Source organism: Oncorhynchus clarkii, chromosome 30 (genome assembly GCF_045791955.1).
Source record: "Oncorhynchus clarkii lewisi isolate Uvic-CL-2024 chromosome 30, UVic_Ocla_1.0, whole genome shotgun sequence".
NCBI lineage: Eukaryota > Metazoa > Chordata > Actinopteri > Salmoniformes > Salmonidae > Oncorhynchus > Oncorhynchus clarkii.
In genome coordinates, this window is record NC_092176.1 from 18,510,251 (window position 1) to 18,527,990 (window position 17,740).

Genomic DNA, 17,740 nt, shown 5'->3' on the forward strand with positions numbered 1-17,740 from the left:
GCTGGGTTAACACAGGGCTCACAGAAATTAAAACAATGGGTAGATTCTTCTTGGTTGAGGATGGCTATGGGAAATGACAAGGATGCCAGTACTGATAAGTGACTAAGTGGCTCGAGTTACTTCCAGCTGTCTACAGTGATGCATGCCACTGCTCAACATATGGTTCATGCATAATGTAAACCATCTCATGCACGTAAAACTCATCAAATCTGGGAAACATATGAAATAAAGTCAACAGCTTCTCACTTGTATAGTGTTTACATCACAGGAAAGGACCTCCAATCTTCCAAGGAGCTCTGCTGTGCATCTTCAGCTGACAAAACATCAGACAGATAGAGGGCTTGTCTTGTAACTGATCATGTTAAGGTCTAATGCAGCCATTTTTATCTCAATATCAAATAATTTTTGGGTAACAATTAAGTACCTTACTGGGATTGTTCTCAATTAAATGGTCAAAAATAAACAAAAATAGGGTAATTTCTCAAGCAAGAATTTTACTAGGACTGTCTGGGAGTGGTCTGAATAGGGAGGGGAAAACTGAAAAATAGCTGTTATTGGCAGAGAGGTTTGGAACCCTTTTTTGATTGGTCTATAAAGTAATTTACCACATGGTGATGTCACCATGGAAGGCCAAATCTCCACCCACCAAAACAGTCTGAAATGTATTTTCAAACAGCTCTTACACTAAAAGGGCATTATCATAATTTTCATAATTTCATAGTATTATTCCAACCTGTGGAAATATATATAACACACAGGAAATCCGTTTTTGACTGCACTGGGCCTTTAACTGGATAAATATACTTTTTGACGGCAGAATGGGAGAGTCCCGTATCCAGAGAGGGCATCAATTTATTTTGCACAGTCCAATAGTACAATAGAGTATATTACATTTTTAACAGTGATTTAGATAAATTACAGTAATCTTACAATTGCATGCAAACTGAACTAATTGTGAATAATCTAGCCAGAGGATATAGTTGATGATATAACTTTACATTTTGTACCAGATCTTTTTTTCAGTTTTGAAAATAAGGAATTGCTTCGAGCAAATGTAGAAAGCATCAAGTATTTTTTTACAGGGTAGTTAGTAACATTATGTTGTCATGCATGGCACTCTTCCCTCTTCATTAGATGGTAAATAAGGTTAATCTAGAGTTGTATATAAATGATCTCAATAGGGCTGAGTACAGTGCTGGCTCAGTCACCAGGGACAAACAGGGTTATGTGGAAAACAAGCACTGCACTGCATTAACATCACCTCAATACCAGTGAGTGCCTCTTCCTGTCCATTTGGAAAATATAAGGACATTTTCAAGAGGCTGCACACTCACAAGCAGAGTGCATTTGGCAGGCTTTGAAGTTCTCAGAAATAATGCTCCTTAAAAGCATCCTCTGCATTACAGAGAACACGAACGGGTATTTCAATCAAAGGCTCGGGCACTTGTAGGCAGCTATATAAACCGTAAACCCACAATGGAAGATAGACTGATACATGTTTCATCTTTTTCCTCGACAGTGTTTTGCATATAAAGTACAACTGTATACTGTATGACAGGATTATTCAGTATGAAAAATGTAATTGTGCTCATATGAGCTTTAAAACGGATTCAATTGGGATTATATACAGTGTTAAGATTCACTGAATTTAGACAGAGATAATGTGAATTGTGTGTGTGAGAATTGACACCTGTGGATACTGTAACTTGAAAAATACAGCTTTTTGCAAATGAATACTTTAAGTAAAATACAACTCTAAAGAGAAACAGAAGGAGGAGTAGCATGCTAAAACACTTTTTAAAATGTTCTCTTCTCTGCATAGTTTAGTGTTTCAGTTACACCCTATGGGCAGTGAAAACTGTCACCTAATATCACCTCATGCAGTCTTAAATAGCACGCACGCCCCACCAGCTTGAAAAATAGGTCTTTCTTTCGAGGAAAAACGGATATGGTGTAATTTAATAAAATGCATGATTGCATGAGGCACTCTCACTAAAAGTCTGAGTGATGTGTGTGGAGGAGAGATAGGAGGGGGAGAGAGACAACTATATAAACATGGGGACATGGCAGTAGGATTGTGGGTAGCCCTGTCAATCAACAAAACATCAGAAAACATTCTCTCTGAATAACAGAGAGAAGATTATACATTGGGTGCCTGAGTAACTTCCGGCAACAACTGTCATAAAGAAGTTCTTTGAATAACAATAAAGGTATTATGGAAAAATCCCACTTAAGGAGAGAATGTATATGTTCTGAAGTAGATCAATGATCAGTGTGACAGAAAATATAAACGTATTCTTCTTCCACCTGTGAAACCAGTTATATCAGTAGTTATATTAACAGTTAACTGGCTTTGTTGTTACATTTGTGACACTGAATGGGCCTGAGGGTAATAAAACAGCACATGTGTTATGTGGATCAAGCTTTTAACTTGTGGACAGTGGAGTAAAACTTGAACCTGTAAGGGTTGACTGTGACAGAAGGGGACAGCCAGTGTGGAGTCTGACATGTCTCTATCCAGCAACACATACATGACACAGTGAGTAGATGGGCTCTGCAGGCCATGTGTTCAACATAGCACTGCAGAGCAGAGCACAGAAAATAGCACCCCTAACACCTAGACAACAGTGAGGCAAATTCGTGACTAGGAGGCTGGAATTAGCTCTGAATTAAGCATTACTTTGATGGGAAACTGATTGAGCGAAGCTTGGCAAAACATGAAAGAATGACCTTGAGTATCCCTCTCTCTCCCGCTCTCTCTTTCTTTCTCCCTCTCTCTCAGCCAGAGTTGAGAGAGCCACTTCAAAGTAAGGCAGATGCAGGGACAGCACCCTCTGAATACATTTTCTGGCCCCTAGTCGATCTGCCCTCAGGCTAAGATTGTGGTGGTTCGCATCTCTCCTGACCCCTCATCAGCTCCCAGTTAAAACAAATCCCTATCAACAAGGGAGACATGGAGAAAATGATAGAATGATATGATAGGAGTGGATATTTAGAAGAGATAGAGATCCTGTAATCAACTGTAGAAGTGCTATAATGGGTAAAACAGACTGCAATTGTCTTCAAGAAAAATACGTATTGACGAAACACTACTGTATTAGTAATTCATTTTCTGTATACTCCCTTGAGTTTTCACTTCATCATATAAGTGCCATGTTGCAGTGTGCTGCTGTTGGTTCTTAAATGTACAACAGCAGTAGTACTCAGTGTCATTGATGCATGCATTAGAAGTGTTCGTGTGTTGGAGATTTTTGGTTCAGGAAGAGCTAAAACCTCAAATATATGTAATTGTAATACATTTTCTAAGGTTATCATCTAATATTTGATTGAGTAAATTATTTTTAAGTGTGTGGTGTGTGAATTAAGTTAATTATGTCTATTGGGACACGCACAAACACACACCACTGGAAGGACTAATATGTAATGTGATGCAAGGTGCCCTTCAGTGATTAGAAATCAAAAATCCTTTAAAATAATTGTTTGAAACAAAGAACATTATAATTTGTCCTGTAAGTATCCTCATGATAATGGACTTGTGTAAGGTAATTAACACCTGAAAAGTTGTGTAAGCACCAACAATCGTGGGAGTAACTATTGCGGTTATGGTTAGGTTATCCATTTGGAAATACAATAGTGCAAGAGTTTTCTACGCATCATGAGGGAAAGGTTTTGTATTATGTGCTGTGTATGCGGCAGTAGGGGAAGACACTAAGATGTAGGCATTGGGGCAAAAATGCACCTGTGTGAGGAACTTTAAGCTGGGTCTATTGTTCATGATCCATATACATGCACTTCATAGTGATATGTTATGCACTTGCAAAACACATACACAATCTCACACACTATATCTCTTGCTCGATCACACACACATGCACATGGACACACACACACACACACACACATACATACAGGGGGAGTGGGACTCTAATGAGGCCCTTGGAGACCCTGCTGGATTGTCAATCAAACCTCTGCTAGCCGACACACGGTCGACAACTTCAATAAGATTTTCTCAAACAGAGAAGCCTGTCAGATTGCATCAGAAGAGAAGGGAATCGGAAGTTTCAGTGAGAAAGATGAAGAGGGAAGTTTGAGAGGACATGAGGAAAGAAGAGGAAAAGCAGAAGGAAAGAGGGGTTGAGTCAAAAATATATAGTATTTTCTGTTGTGCCACTCCTCCAGAATAATATTGTCAATCTGTTTACTATGAATCATTCATTATGTGCATCAGATCAGGGCAAATTACTTCTGACTTCAACTAAATGATCATGACAGTTGTTGTAATCGTTGTAACATTTATACCAATCCTCACTGACACTTCACAATTTATGTTTTCAGTACAGATCAATAGATAGATTCCATGCAGGGAAAAAATGGCTTGAATATATAAAGTTTTCCTTGGTAAGCTTCAGTTTCACAGTTGTACACTTGTTGTTATTGATATAACAGAATTGATCAGCTATGCATTTTCATGCACTAGGCCACACCAATATGTCATGCTCAGCCTAGAAAGATGCACAATTTCCAGGGCTGTATTTTTTTGTCACAGAAAAATGTGGGTTAGGTAAAGATTGCCTGTGGCAGGTAGATGCTATAACATTCATGCACAGTGACAGATATCCCCCTAATAGCAATCATTTGACTATTTTTCTTCTTTTCCACATTCTCTGAACTGATCTGATGTACAAGTAACAGTGACAGCTATTCCTGATTCATAATAGATGATGATCGAAGGGGGGTGCGTTTTTATCTTGAATTACAATTAAAAAACATATTTATCTTGGATCTTTGGGAATATAGCACAACTCGTTGAAAATATATAAGATTAGTAGAATAATTTTAGTAAAAATTTATTGGGTTCCCGAGTGGCGCAGCGGTCTAAGGCACTGCCTCTCAGTGCAAGAGGCAGCACTGCAGTCCCTGGTTCAAATTCAGGCTGCATCACATCCGGCTGTGATTGGGAGTCCCATAGGGCGGTGCACAATTGGCCCAGCACCGCCGGGGTACGCCGTAATTGTAAATAAGAATTTGTTCTTAACTGACTTGCCTAGTTAAATTTAAAATATATATATATATATATATATATATATTGTTACTACTTATATTAGCTGCAGCAGGCAAAATCCCTCAATATTTATTTTTTATTTAACTAGGCAAGTCAGTTAAGAACAAATTCTTATTTACAATGACTGCGAGGACGGGGGCTGGGATTAAAAATGTAAAATATAAATATAGGATAAAACACACATCACGACAAGAGAGACAACACTACATAAAAAGAGACCTAAAGACAACAACATAGCAAGGCAGCAACACATGACAGCACAGCACGGTAGCAACACAACATGACAACAACATGTTAGCAACACACCATGGTAGCAACACAACATGGTACAAACATTATTGGGCACAGACAACAGCACACAGGGCAAGAAGGTAGAGACAACAATACATCACGCAAAGCAGCCACAACTGTCAGTAAGCGTGTCCATGATTGAGTCTTTAAATGAAGAGATGGAGATAAAACTGTCCGGTTTGAGTGTTTGTTACAGCTCGTTCCAGTCGTTAGCTGCGTCTTCATTAGTCAACATCACAAAACACATGTAGATTCCTCTCAATGGTACATCCAAAAGCCCTAACTCAATGCAGAGGGCATCAAGCAGGCAATGTTAGTGAAATGGCCAGGACAGTCCTGTCTGGGTGGGAGGGCTGGGGATCCAACCTCATATAGTGAGAGGATTTTTATTACCAAGCCAAACCTAAAGCCCTGCAAACAGACCATGCTTATCCCCATGATGCTGGGCCTTGCCTTTCCAAGTGCATTGTTCCAAGAACACACACCAACACACATTTAGCATGGCAGCGTGTAATTAAGACTCTTTTACTGAGCCTGTCATTATCACATGGCTGTAGGCAGCATGGCTGCTGCTGGGTTCACAGCTTGGACGGGAGATAGGGCTGCATGGGAACACACAAGGATGAAAGACAGTGCTGCTGCTTCTGGACACAGCAGCACAAAGAAAATAAATACACGGTTGTTGGAGGATTAAGTATTTCTAAAGATTACTGTATAGGCTATTATAATAGGAGTTATTATACCCTCCTAGAGAAATTCCATAATATTTGGTTTTCTTGATAGAAAGTCCAACTTCACCCTCTCTGCCAAATTCTGTCAGTAAGTGCACCCTAGAACAAACGTTTATGAATATGACTTTATTTATTTCATAGAATAATTAGCATAATCAATAAGATACAACTAAATGGATTGTAGGCATGTAGCTAGGCCTACTAAACTGTCATTTTAAAGGTCTAAATTAAAATGAAATACCTATAACATTGTCATAGATCTTGGAAGAATTGTTAGTCACATAACCATCGATATCTTACTGATGTTGAAACAACAGGATACTATTTCAATATGAATGGTAACTTTGTCATGTATAATATGGTCAAACTGTTCCTTTAAGCATTCCCCGTTTACATGATAAATTAAGTGTCGTTTTTCTCTGCTAACTCCTCCTCTGCATTCTGAACAGGCTGCGCTTTTACTTCCACTTGAACAACCAAGTAGTTTTTGAGCGCATTCCCCGTCAGCTAATGTGGAGGGAAAGACCTCGGTCGACCTACCCGAAAATATCGATTTTGCACCGGATATAATTTCAGTTCATGTTTTGAACTTACGAAGGTTAGTTATAACAAGGTAAACTTCCTCGAACTAAATATAGTTTTGGTCGAAACTATATTTACTAACGAGAGAGTGACCTGAGAAAAAAAGCAATAGATGTGGTTCGAGTTCCATGCTTATAATAAGACATATTTTGTCTGTCGAATTGTAACTCACGTATGGATGGATTTTAGGAGGTGAAATTGGACGTCAGTCTTCAATTTCAATTGGTTCGTACCCAGTTTGTTTGCCTGTGTGCGTTTCAGGAAGAATATCGAAGTTGCATTCTTCAGCACCCATACAGAGGGAGAGTGGGCTACAGGTAACCGACTGGGAAGAGTGAAGAAGATACTTTGCGAAATTGTTTTATCCGGATATTGACGCCGAAATTAAAACAGTTGTATTTTGTGGATTATTGGAGCTCATCATCATGGAAAAGTGGGAGATTCAGTATATCAAAATGGAGATGTGAAAACGTGGCATTTGTTTTCACACTGTCAGTGTTGTTTATACTACTGCGCAAACTGGACTTTTATTCTTTGCAAATTGACTATTTCTTTCGGATTGTTGGAGCGATCGCGCCTTCTTGCCAACTTTATCAGGGAGAAACTTTTTTTATCTACAAAATGCCACAACTTAACGGAGGCGGCGGCGATGATTTAGGGGCGAATGATGAAATGATATCATTCAAAGATGAAGGGGAGCAAGAGGAAAAAATATCCGAAAATGTATCAGCCGAGAGGGATTTGGATGATCTGAAGTCTTCTTTAGTAAACGAATCGGAAAACAACAGTAGCTCATCAGACTCCGAGGTAAGGACGTTGCAGTGAAGGGTGATCTACTGAACAGCTTGTCCTAAATAGGCCATATACATCACATTTCAGACTATTTTTCTGGTATGAACGTATTGCTGAAATAGACGAGCCTACAATAACATGTTTTCCCTTCTTGTTCTGTGTGTGCCTCTGTCCTTATCAGCAAGCAGAGAGGCGCCCTCAACCAAGACCAGACTTAGACAGTTACGAGAAAACCAGGGATTACTTTAGTGAAGGTAAAAACTACCTCTTGCAATGCTGTTGCTTAATATATTTTTAATGCATTACCTTTACAGTGATGTCCCTTTTCTATATTGACTTCCATGCTCTGTCCCTACAGCATTCAGAAGACAGCAAGATGGTGGCTTTTTCAAGAGTCCCCATTATCCTGGGTACCCGATTTTCATGATCCCAGATCTTACCAACCCCTACCTATCCAATGGGGCCCTGTCCCCTAGCGCAAGAACGGTGAGTGGCCATAACAAAGTCCAGCAAAAGTTACTCTTCAGTGTTGCCACTAATCTGCATCTGCTGTCCACTGAAGGCATGCATAAAAGTTAATTCTGCATAACCAGACCGCCATATTCCCTTAGTGTGGCCTCTCAAGGAGTAACTAGTTCTTTGTTCTTTGGGGATTTTCCCCCGTCAGCCTTCTGTAGGATACTAACTGCCAATTTAGACTCCATTTCCAATTCTCATGAAGTCCATGATTAATCAAGACGTTGATCTATTTATTTCGAGGAAGAAGTGTATGTATGATATGATAAATATGAGCAGTATCGTCATTTTGTGAAGGTGATTCTTCAACTGAAGCTGTGGCACTGGCCTGGTTAGCAACAACTTGTTACATTTCAGTCATTGAGCAGACGTTCTTATCCGGAGTGACTTACAGTTTGTGCGTTCGTCTGAAGATAGGTGGGACAACCACATATCGCAGGCATAGTAATTACACTTTTCCTCAATAAAGTAGTTATCAGCAAAAACTCAGACTCCAGAACTAAGTACATACTACATTGAGATCCATAAGTTTCAAGCCCATTCAATGTTCCCTAGAGCCCAAATTCAACAATTTGCATAAAGCAACTCGTGGCAATAATTTATGGGTGCATGATACCTGTACTCTTAGACACTTGATGCACATGGCATCAGATGTTGCAGTTTAAATACCTGATCAAAACAAGATGCAGTAGGTCACAGTAGTGTCCCATAAGCTATCTTGCTGAATGCCCTTGTTTTCTTCAATTAACTGTCATGTCAGCATTAGCTTTAGACCAGTTATTTACCCAAAATCATATGCCCATGATTTAGAAAGTCACCCCCCCCCCCCCCCCCCCCCCAAAGAAAATGATGCCTACTGTAATGACATTATTTCCCACAAATCTATTTTCCATATACCACAATATATAGCAGGTTGTGTGGCATATTATGGAAAAACAGTGTGCACTAATCTAATACACTATTACGAGGCCTGCTTATAGGGAAGAATTATGTACACACTTCAGATTTCTGGATGCATTTCATGTAGATATTGTTATCCGTTGTATATAATTAACAGTTAAAGAAAATATCCTTTCTGTGCATCAAATCAACTAAAAAACAATGTGGCTAGCATAAACTTCCCTGAAACACCACCTAATGAAAAACTGTTGTTGTTAAGAGCATTTCCATCCCACAATCCTTCTCTCAGCCCCAAAAGCGAGTGATTTGGATGGGACCAGTGAAGCATTTCACTGAAAAGCAATAACCCCCTTCCTTTATCTGCTTTTTTTCTGTCTCCTTTTCACTGTTTCAAACCAACTCTCCCTTCCTCCATGGACCTTCCATTCAATTAGTGAGGCGTTAGTTGACCATTGTTATTCCGAGCAGGCGCTTGATGGCTTCATTGGAGGTCTCCATTGGGGCTCATTAACTAAATGGCTACTCTCTACACACAAGGTTCATACCACTGTGGAGATATTTGTTTGTTCCTCAAGTCATGATTATTATTTTTTTTGTATGAATAGTCAAAAGAAAATAGTAGTTTAAGTAGAAGGCCTGTGTTTTCTGCTTGTACTTTTCACTCATATGTCCCTTTTTGACATTTTTCTGGATACATTCAGATGTTTGCCTTAATTTCGGGTTCCTTCGATCTAAGATTATCATTTTAATTATTTTTGTGGATTCATATCTGGAATTTGGCAATGAGATGAAAAGTTGTTTAAAATTAAGACCATTTTGTTTAGAACATTTTGTATGATCCATGTTTTTGCAAGCAATCCACGCACCTCCCTCACATCACAATAATATTAATTGTATGGACAAATATACAATATTTCCCCTCTTGTTGCTTCCTTCTGGATATTTTTCCTTCCTTTCTCCTCCCTTTGTCTTTTGTGTGCAAGTTTACCAAAATGATAAACATATCCAAGGTCAGTGAAATCGTTTTTTCTGGGTGTTTTTTGTAAATGTGCCAGACCCCATATACTAATGTTATTTACAACGAAAACCAATTCCAGATACAGAAAATTGACTTGGTATTTTAGCAGAAATATCCTATTTATTATGTTGAGTGAGGGAAATGATAACATTTTGGTAAACCCTGTCTTGACCTCATGTTGTTCCTCCATGACCCCTCACAAAGCATGCTGGGACCCAGAGCTCTACCTCCCACCATGGTTTTGATTTTGTTCAGAAAAAGAAGTAAAAAAAACTCCTAAACAAAAAGTGAGTCGGGAGGGCTGTCGGTTTTCTTTCTCAATTTCAGTTGCTTTAGGGAGGGATCCACATTCCCTTTATGTGTACCAATGCTGGAGCTACAGTGAGCTCCAAAAGGATTTGGACAGTCACACTTGTTGTTTTGGCTCTGTACACCAGTACTTTGGATTTTAAATGCTATGACTATGAGGTAATGAGGTGCACTTTTTGCACATAGTCTACCCATTTTAGAGGACCAAAAGTATTGGGGAAAAATTCACTGTCTATTAAAGTAGTCAAAAGTTTAGTATTTGGTCCCATATTTCTAGCCTGCAATGATTACATCAAGCTTGTGACTACAAACTTGTTGGATGCATTTGCTGCTTGTTTTAGTTGTGTTTCAGATTATTTTGTGCCCAGTAGAAATGAATGCTAAATAATGTATTGTGCTATTTTGGAGTCAATTCTATTGTAAATAAGAATAGAGTGTGTTTCTGAACAATTCTACATAAATGTGGATGCTACTATGATTATGGATAGTCCTGAATTAATCATAAATAATGATGAGTGAGAAAGATAGACACATATTATATGCCAAAGACATGCTAGCCTCTCACCGTTACAATAACGGGTGAGGTTAGCATTTTGATATGTGTGCATCTGTAGCATCCACATTAATGTAAAAACGTATTCAATTCTTATTTACAATGAAAGTGACTCCAAATAGACACAATATAATATTTACCATTAATTTCCATTGGGCACAAAATAATCTGAAACCAAAACAAACAGCAAATGTATCCAAGTTTTTTAGTCACAAACCTGATGTAATCATTGCTTGGTAGGAGTATGGGACCAGATACCAAACGTTTGAATACTTTAATACACATACTGTATATTGGGGTGGCAGGGTAGCCTAGTGGTGAGAGCGTTGGACTAGTAACCGGAAGGTTGCAAGTTCAAACCCCAGAGCTGACAAGGTACAAGTCTGTCGTTCTGCCCCTGAACAGGCAGTTAACCCACTGTTCCTAGGTCGTCATTGAAAATAAGAATTTGTTCTTAACTGACTTGCCTGGTTAAATAAAGGTAATTGATGGGCCATGTTGAACCCGCTCTGTCAAAGAGCACCACCATGTTAGAGAAGCCACAGTGAGACAATGGCTGGCTGGAATACTCTGGATATTTACTGAACAAGTAGTATTAACTCTGACTGATTTTGCCATATGGAGCTGAATAAAACTCACTGCCTGGGACTTATAATCTTTTTAGCCTACAATGATAGTTTTTAAAATTGGTATGCCGAGTTGGATACAGCTGCACTTAATGGCGAATACTCGGTCATTGGTCTCTGCTCAAACATTGGGTACACAAGTTTGTTAAACTAATGAGTTCCACAGTAACATTTGCTCTGTACATTTGCTCTGTTTACATACCTGCAATGTTTCCTAATTGGTTCGTTAGCTGGAGACTGTGATTGAGATCTCTATACAGGCTCATACCAAAACTTTGTCTTGTTGACTTTGACATCATTGCTCCAGATTGGTCCTCTCCTATGTATATAAATGAAGGGCATAAAAGTTAAGCCTCTCAAACAGAATACCTAATAGCCCTCAAGCTGCAGATTTCAAGTTTTAATTCCAAAGGGGGGGAAAGTTGTTTCATACAGTAGTCTGGTGTTGAAAATATGTTGCTCTCCAGCTCTGAAGAGTTACTACATAAAAAATAAACAACAACAACAATGGATTTGGCCTGCAGTGTCTGTTTTTAAAGATGTATATCAGGAATAAGAATAAAACAGAGTTCAGAATACCTGTGGATCAGAAAAAGGAACGTAAACACAACCATAGGAGCAGTAGAGCTGCTTCAACAACTCTGCCTTGCCAATTTTGCGTCTCACTTTTAGGTGAGACTGTTAGGGATGTCTTACTTTTTCTCCCCATGGTACATTCTCTCTCTCAAACAATACTGTTAACAACTCCCCCTTCTGGCCTCCCAGTAACTGGATAAAATAATTGCAAGCTATGTGATAGAAATACATATTTGAGTCATTTAAAGACTATGACAATAGATGGGCATTTTCAATCAATTGATATTCCATGTTTTTAGAAGTAATGTAATATCCAGATGAAGTAAACTGTAACAGCTGAATAAGCGTTATTCTTAGGCTTTTCTCAAGAGACCTGCATGCTTTCTGTAGAGTACGCCTTGTTTTTACACCCGAGTCCAGTGTTTCTGGTTTCATCTAGTATGGTATGTCTATTGTTTTGAGGCACAACTTTAGAATGTGCATATGACAACCCTATCATGAGCAATGTAAGACACTTTGGCTCAGCACAACACAAATCTCTAGAGGGTGAAGCATAACTGATTTAGTGGCTGTTCTGAGCTGACATTCCGCTGTAATCCGCTGAGAGTTCAGGAGGAACTTTGCTTTTGGAAAGACGTTTCACCAGACTTTTGTCATGGGTGAGGGCCAAGAAGGCTTCCCCCTGTGAGGTAGACTGTCAGTGTTGTTTTTTAGGCCTATCGTAGATGGATGTGATTAGGAACTCTCAGTGAAGAGTGCTGGAGGAATTGTTCAAAACACTAATGTTTATTAGCCCTATTCTATTCCAGTCAAGATGTTTTAATTTTTTTTTAAAAAGAGACTCCCTTTTTACAATGTTGTATCAGTAAACAGTGAATTATCTCTTGTGTGTGCAGTCTGTCAGGTAGGCTAAAGTCACCTGGATACAACTGAATCAAATGCATGTGTGCTAGTCAATCAGGGCGTGAATGTGCTGCTACAATGTCTGAACATGTCAGTACTACAATTGCATGCCTCTCTGACGTCTTCCTTTTTCCAGTCTTTTTGGTGCTTAAAAATATGTAGACAAAGAAAAGTAAACAGTGACATTGTCTTGTTGAATAAAAGGGCCTCACCTTGTATAAGCAAACAGTATTCTGGCGCATTTCCACTGAGGATTTACGTCAGCGTTTTACCCAAAAGGCTCAGACTTTTCTGTTTCCATCTACGGGGGCTGGCACCCATGTCTCACTGGGCCATGGCTCCGGCGGACCAGTTTTTCACCTGGGGCCAAAGCCAGACAGGCCACTGGTACTTTTCAGCCACCATTTACATAACAATGTCTAACTATGAACTTTAACACCTTCTCACAAAGCAACTGATTTGATTATGCAGAGGATGTTGATTCTGCTCTTCACAAGTCTCACTGTCAGGCCTAGCTATGGAAACACAATTACACTAGAGTTGACATTAACATAAAACACTGGCAACAAACTGGTGTGGGGGTAAGTCGGAAGTGTGGCATTTGTGTGGAGTTGTCTTTTTAATCAGGTAGAACACTGCCTTTTCCACTCACCTTGCAGTCCCAATGGTGGAGATGGAGGGGTGTGGTGAGGAGAGCAGCAGGGGAGGTTCTGTCTGCTCTGCTACAGAGGGAACAGTGTCCAGAGCTCTCATTCTGACAAGCCTCGATGCTGTGTGCGACTGCTGAAAGTAATCTCGATGTAAGCTTGCAAATATTTTTTTAACCAAGGACTGTGTAAACAGAGCAACATTTTGGACTAGGTTTATGTTTTGGAAAGGATTTTTTCTTCTTCAAAGGCAAACAAATCTACATCAATTTAGTGGCAGCATTTCGATTAAAAAAGATTGCATGCGCCCTCAGGAACGTCAAGGCCTGCAAACATCTCGCCTCTAAAATGGTATACAGTATTTGTCATAAGTGGGCTTACTGCTTGCAATGGGTAAATGAAATGTCCTACAAGTTTATTTGGCTAAACTAAAGGAAAATAAGGTTCTGTGTAACCGTGTTCTACTAACACTTTTTAATATCCAGCTGTAACCCAGATTAAAGTTCTGATACAGTGCCTTCAGAAAGTATTCATACCCCTTGACTTATTCCACATTTACAGTCTGAATTCAAAATGGATTAAATATATTTTTCACCCATCTCCCCCATAATGAACAAGTTTTTAGACATTTTTTCAAATGTATTGAAAATGAAATACTTAATTTACATAAGTATTCACACCCCTGAGTCAATACCTTTGGCAGTGATTACAGCTGTGAGTCTTTCTGGGTAAGACTCTAAGGGCTTTTCACACCTGAATTGTGTGGAAAGCTCAATTAGGTTAGTATTATGTAACTACCATGTTGTTGATCCATCCTCAGTTTCCTCCTATCACAGCCATTCAACTCTAACTGTTTTCAAGTCACCGTCACCCTCGTGGTGAAATCCTATTTTTTTATTTCATATTTTATTTCACTTTATTTTTCTATATAATCAGTTAAGAACATTTCTTATTTACAATGACAGCCTACAGTGGATTAACCACCTTGTTCAGGGACAGAATGACATATTTTTACCATGAAAGCGCAGGGATTCGATCCAGCAACCTTTTGGTTACTGGCCCAACACTCCAACCACTAGGCTACCTGCTGCCCTCTCCTTCCTCTCTGGCGACAGAGTAAGGAAGGACACCTGTATCTTTGTAGTGACTTGGTGTATTGATTCACCATCCAAAGTGTCATTAATAACTTCACCATGCTCAAAGGGATATTGAATGTCTGTTTTTTTATTTGTAACTATATACCAATATGTGCCCTTTGCGAGACAATGGATAACATCCCTTGTCTTTGGTTGAATCTGTGCTTGAATTTCACTTACAGATAATTGTATGTGTGGGGTACAGAGATGAGGTAGTCATTAAAAAAATCATGTTAAACACTATTGCACACAGTGAGTCCATGCAACTTATTATGTGACTTGTTAAGCAAAGTTTTACTCCTGAACTTATTTAGGCTTGCCATAACAATAGGGTTGAGTACTTGACTCAAGACATTTCAGCCTTTCATTTGTAATTCATTTGTAAAAATGTCTATAAACATAATTCCACTTTGACATGTAGGCCAGTGACACCAAATCTCAATGTAATGCATTTTAAAATCAGGCTGTAACACAACAAAATGTGTAAAAAGTCAAGGGATTCGGATACTTTCTGAAGGCACTGCATGTCCTAAAGTCTGTATTAAAACCTTTCTCTAGTAGGCGTACCCACCCCTGCTATAGTAATTGAATGAAAAGAGTACAAACCACTTTTAACACTATAGGAACTTGGTTTTACACTTGAGAGATGAGGCATTTGCATTTGTTTTGGCATTAACATTTCTACTGATTACTTCATGAAGTGGTGAAGATGCTACTTAGGTCATTGCTCTAGAATCTCAGCCTACCTCTTTTCCGGTGTCTCTGGGAGGAGGGATATTTCTCTGTATTTCATCTTTCAGACTCAGGGTTGTTCATGTACAGTTCATAACAGCACTTGTATTGAAGTGTGTGTGAAATGGTGCCAGTCCTGGTTTCTATTCCTCCCTCTTTGGTCTCTGTGGAAAAGCATGAGCTGGCTTCAATTCCATCCGCCACCCCTCTCCTGCTAGCTCACCACCTACCCACCAACCCTCCCGCCTGCCATTAGAAATTCTGTTTATAGCACTCGCTGGCTTCTCAAGAGCAGGGCCCATCAGGAGCATCTCAGCACCCTTTGAGGAAAGGATAACCCCCCCCCCCCCCCCCCAGCCACAGACTCCCTACGTTCTGTGACATCAATGAATCCCTTTGAAGTGCCAAGATGAATATGTGTGCAAATGTGTTTTTATCAATTTATTTATCCCAGATATGTTTTTCACATCCATTAGGTCTGGCCAGAACTACTTCAGAGTTTCAGATGTGGTACAGTACTTTTCTTAATGAAAAAATCGGGACTACTTTTTGTTGAACTTGATAGATCTGCCAGCCAAAGCATGAATACCTTTCAAATCCACATTGATAGTGTCTGTTTTACTTGATACAGTATGTAGAAATAACATGTTTGTAATTTTTTAAAATTTTATATATAACACAAACTCACTGTGACAACTTTTACAGGTGTAAGTAAGGAGCTGGTTGACAGGCACCTTAGATTGTAGCGCATTACATGCATGTCGTTTTTCATCACAAAACGGGCGGCCTCTTGTAGTACGTAGGCCTGCATACGGCACTCAAATTTTGAAAAGCATCGCATTATTCCTTCCTTTGGGTAGGGGCAGTGTTGTGAAGATAATGAGGCTGAACCAACTCGCTTGGTTCATTGCCAGTTTGATGCATATAGATCAGATCAGTCTATTTTGCATTGATAACCAAATTATAATCTCAGCGACTGTTTTAAAACAAGAAACCAAGCAACATTATAGCCTTAATAGAACCCCCCCCCCCCCCCCCCCCTAGTTTAGAAGCAATAATTACATGATTGTAGGCTATTTTGAAAGGGTAAAAACAGCTGTAACTACGTGCTGTATTTTTATCTGATGCATTCAAGCAGCATAGCAGGGCCGGCAGGTAGCCTAGTGGTTAGAGCGTTGGGCCGAATCGAAGGCTAATCGAACTGACTTGCCTAATTAAATAAAAACATATAAAAAAATATCAAACTGGGATGATGTAGGTTACACTGGCAAGTATAATAATATTTTCCAGGGAATATTATTTCACATGGGGGAGATGTGCTAAGATAAAAGGCTAGCTTGCTTGCTGTTTTTAGCCAGCTAGCTAGCAAGCTGCTAGCGGAGTAGCAAGGTAATGTTAAAAAAAACAACAACTACACTTTCATTACATGTAGTTATTATTTAAATATGCAGTAGGTTTTCTTTCAAATAAGTGTACAGTGCTGGTAATCTTTCCAACGTGAGAAGACAACAAGAATCTCTGCTATCGCCCCTTTGTGAATTTTGCTATGGGAGTCTAGAAATTCATGGACCGTTGCGGTATCGGGTTAACCAAAAGATGTGCATTGTTCCAAAAAACAGACCACCCAAGCGCACACATGGTAAATGACGGTGTGGTCTGTGGATCGACTGAATAAGTGTAGCGAGTAAGTGTTTATCACATTTAAAAGGTGAGATGAGTCAATGGCTTGAGTCAATGTAATGTTGCGGATCATTAAAGGGATAGTTCGGGATTTTGGCTCTGAAGCCCTTTATCTACTGCCCCGGAGTCAGCTGAACTCCTCTGTCCAGTATGAACCAAGTTTGAGGTAGTTTTGCGAGCAAATGTTAACTAGCGTTAGTGCAATGACTGGCAGTCTACAGGAACAGCTTCCCATAAACTTCAATTTTATTGTGCTAACGCAAGTTGGGAACTTTCTTCACACTGAATGCAGAGACAAATGGTATCCACAAGTTTATCTGCTTCTGGGGAAGTAGATAAAAAAAAAAAAATCTCAAACTATCATTTTAAATCCCAGCAGCAGTTTTCAGGACACCAGAGTGTGGATCATGTATGCCTGTATGCCACTCATTCCACATAATAAAACTTCAACACTGTCACTGTGAAGGCAGTTTCCTGACCTCCCCCATGCCTAAAGGGAAAAGAGCTCTCAACATACCACAGGCTGTGTGGTGTACATGGACAGCCCTCTGTTAGCAGATGCTCTAATTTTTCTAGCGTATTCGGGATGGGCCGTCATGGGGCTCAGAGAGCCAGATGAGCTAAGGTAGAAGCAATGCAATTTGAGTCTCGGAGACAAACTTGTCAACTTCGGCATGGAGGTAAGG

The 17,740-nt window shown here is 39.5% G+C and overlaps 1 protein-coding gene across 3 annotated transcripts in view; it reads left to right on the forward strand.

Annotated features, from left to right (window-relative positions):
- Window positions 1–6,536: 6,536 nt before the first annotated feature.
- The window catches only part of LOC139389696 (transcription factor 7-like 1-B), a 45,656-nt gene continuing 34,452 nt past the window's right edge, over window positions 6,537–17,740 (forward strand). Inside the window, exons 1-4 of one of the 3 annotated variants that reach the window (XM_071136588.1) lie at window positions 6,587–6,682; window positions 6,928–7,473; window positions 7,640–7,712; window positions 7,817–7,944. In XM_071136588.1, coding sequence (XP_070992689.1) covers window positions 7,288–7,473; window positions 7,640–7,712; window positions 7,817–7,944 — 387 coding nt within the window. In that variant the 5' untranslated portion in view covers window positions 6,587–6,682; window positions 6,928–7,287. Of the gene's footprint in view, window positions 7,474–7,639; window positions 7,713–7,816; window positions 7,945–17,740 lie in introns of all 3 variants that reach the window. The other 2 variants (XM_071136586.1, XM_071136587.1) reach the window with 2 other exon arrangements.